General features: G+C 48.1%; 1 protein-coding gene across 1 annotated transcript in view; it reads right to left on the bottom strand.

The window, feature by feature from the left end:
* The window catches only part of SAMD11 (sterile alpha motif domain containing 11), a 122437-nt gene extending 119818 nt beyond the window's left edge, over positions 1-2619 (bottom strand). Inside the window, exon 1 of the mRNA XM_014941342.1 lies at positions 2532-2619. Within this exon, the coding sequence (XP_014796828.1) occupies positions 2532-2603 (72 nt within the window). The 5' untranslated portion in view covers positions 2604-2619. The remainder of the gene's footprint in view (positions 1-2531) is intronic.
* Positions 2620-2744: the final 125 nt, after the last annotated feature.

Raw genomic sequence — 2744 nt, forward strand, 5'->3', positions numbered from 1 at the left:
GGTGCCCGGCTGTGTCGGTGCTCGCCGAGGGGTGGCCGGGGGTGGGTTTTAGTGAGCCCCGGCGGGCGGGAGGCAGGCACTGGGAAGGGGGGGGGTCGTGCGGGGCTCAGCTGGGGTCCCTCGCTTTTCCAAGGCGGCTGTGGGGCACGGTGTAATTTCCTTCCCAGATCAATCCCTCCGCTCCACAGCCCCAAAAAGAGAGCCAGACGGGGCCTCAGATTGATTAAAGCCCCTGTCATTACCGCTCTGATTGCAGCAGGGTGGGGGGGCTGGAGAGACTGGCCGTACCCTTTATCCCGGAGGAAAAGCCGGGTCCTTGGAACCTTCCTTCTCCGCCCGCAGCCGGGGGAAGATGCAGATGCCTGCAAGGAGCCGGCTTGCCCCCATAGGAAGGGAATTCTATCAATGCTGGAGTTTTCCTGGCTTATTCCCGCTGTCCAAGGACTGATTTTGGACCAGCAGAACCCGCTGCTGCCAGTCACTCCCCGTCTCCAGCCCCCCCCGTGACACTCGGCAGCTCAAGGACCCAGCCACGGCAGCTCCCTGCCTCCCCACGCTGGAAAATATAAAGCATTTGAGGAGAAACAGCCCTTTGATCTCTGTGGTGCTTAAATCGGTGATCACTAATTGGGGAAAGATAAACCCTGCCTGATTTTTAATCCTCCTCCTCCTCGTGGAACTCTCCTGGATGCGCAGTGCGTGTGGCTGTGACAAGGCACTGCCAAGGATTCCAGGTTCAAAATGTGGAATTGTCCTTTGGTCAGACACACGTTCTAATTACAGCACAGAAAAGGCAGTAAGCACCGAGAAACTTGAGTTCTGATAAAAGTTCTCATTGGGGTTTGTCCTTGCTCTGCAAATTCTGACACCAAAACCACCTCCAATTTTTACAGCTGAGGAAGCCGTAGGAGACAAGTCCAGGAAGATTTATTTCTCCTCTCCCAAAACTATCCCAACCTCTCTTTTCCTCTACCTGAACTTCTCAAGTTCAGTTCTACTTTAAAAGACACTTGTTTCACGCAGACCTGCCTTCTCCTCTGGAAATGCACAGCATCCCTGGGCAACTACTCACAATCTTGCTGCTGAGAAAGTGCCACGTGTGGTTTTGGCTACCACCACACGACTTGGTACCCTGCAAGTGACCAGCAGATAGTGGCATCTGGTCAGAGGCTTCTCAACACCACCAGCCACCCTGGCGTATCACTGTGGTCTTGCTGGCCTCTGATCTGCCTGATTGGGAATGAAAGCTTATACCAAACTCTAAACTGGAGAAAGCTTAGTGCACCGCGTCGCGCTTCGCCCCTAAACTCAGAGGAACTGCACGAGTTGGTTGGAAAAGCCTGGTTTCAGTCTGACCTGGTTTGCTGGGTATGGAATAGCACGGCCATGCTGCAGCATCACTAGTACTTGTGAACTCTGGTGAGGACTGATGCTCCCCAAAACAGACACAGACTCCCATCCCAGAGCTGGTACCTTCACCTTAACGAATGGAACTGTCCATTATTGCTCTGAGCCCCTTCCCACGTGACTGTGTACCTGTATCCATAAGCACATAAGCACATAGATCCTATACAGAAATAATTCAAATTCTTAGTTCTGTCATGCAGAATCATAAAGATCCTGCACGTGAAAAGAGGTTGTCCATTTGGTCTCAAAGAAGCAGTAAGATCAAAAACGGTTCACTTCAGCAGATAAAAGTACGTAAATTTCCAGCTGCATCTGTTTCCCCAGCGCTACTGACAATGTGGTTTTTTTCAGTCCAAGACCAGCTCTAGCACCACAAACCAACCGCTTTGCCATCCTGTTTAGATATTATTGTATTTTATGGTTATTTTTACACGATGAACTGTTTTTAATGCCTTCGTCTACTATGATTTCAGTAGTTTTTTATTTATAGCGTCAATCTTTGTCACGAAAACGTTAATGTCATATAGAGATTTCGAAAGTCTCAGGATGAAAGCAGACAGCAGAAAACACAAGGAACTCAAAAGTCAGGAAGAAAAGAGCTATAAAAGCAATAACTGTGATCTACGAGGTGAATGTTGTAAAAGTTGTAAGAGTTTAAGATGAGCTTGTTCCTCCCTTCAGTTTATCTTAAAAAAAAATCACTACTGGTTCGTAACCCGTGGCTGTTCTGACTCCAGCACGTGGGTGCAATTACAATTCCCTTCAGCTTTATTTAGCCATTTTACACCTCTGCACAATACTCAAAAATGAAGGGGTGAGCAGAGGGAAGAGGCTGCTGAATGAAAACCATAAAATCACACCGTGTGCTGCCATCCTTTAGGTCAAACACCGCTCTTCCCACCTGCTCTCTTTGCAAACTCCTCTCCTGCTACCCTTTAAGGGGACTGCAGGTACCCTGGCCGTGCTCCACACACTCTGACTGACACTTCCCAGCCCTCAGAGATCACACTTCATGATCACACAACCAAAGGGATTGTTTGTTTTGGTCTTTTTTTTTTAAGGGAAGGAGGCGGAGGAGAAGGGAGATGTCTTAACTAAAGCCCATAGTTTAACAATAATCTTACCACTGGAGACGAAATTCGACACCCAGGGCAATCACAGATTGGAGGATGTACCTGTAAGATTCCTTTGGACATAAGAGTCTTCAAACTTTTCCCTGGATGCAGAGAAGGAAAAGAAAGAGAAGAAGGAAAAAAAAAAAAAATCTCTACATTTAAGTCTATAAACCCCAGACTGGGTGACATTTCCTCCAATGTTAGAATTTTAGACTTGACCTT

The sequence above is a fragment of the Calidris pugnax genome, unplaced genomic scaffold (genome assembly GCF_001431845.1).
Source record: "Calidris pugnax isolate Ruff unplaced genomic scaffold, ASM143184v1 scaffold82, whole genome shotgun sequence".
In the NCBI taxonomy this organism is placed as follows: domain Eukaryota; kingdom Metazoa; phylum Chordata; class Aves; order Charadriiformes; family Scolopacidae; genus Calidris; species Calidris pugnax.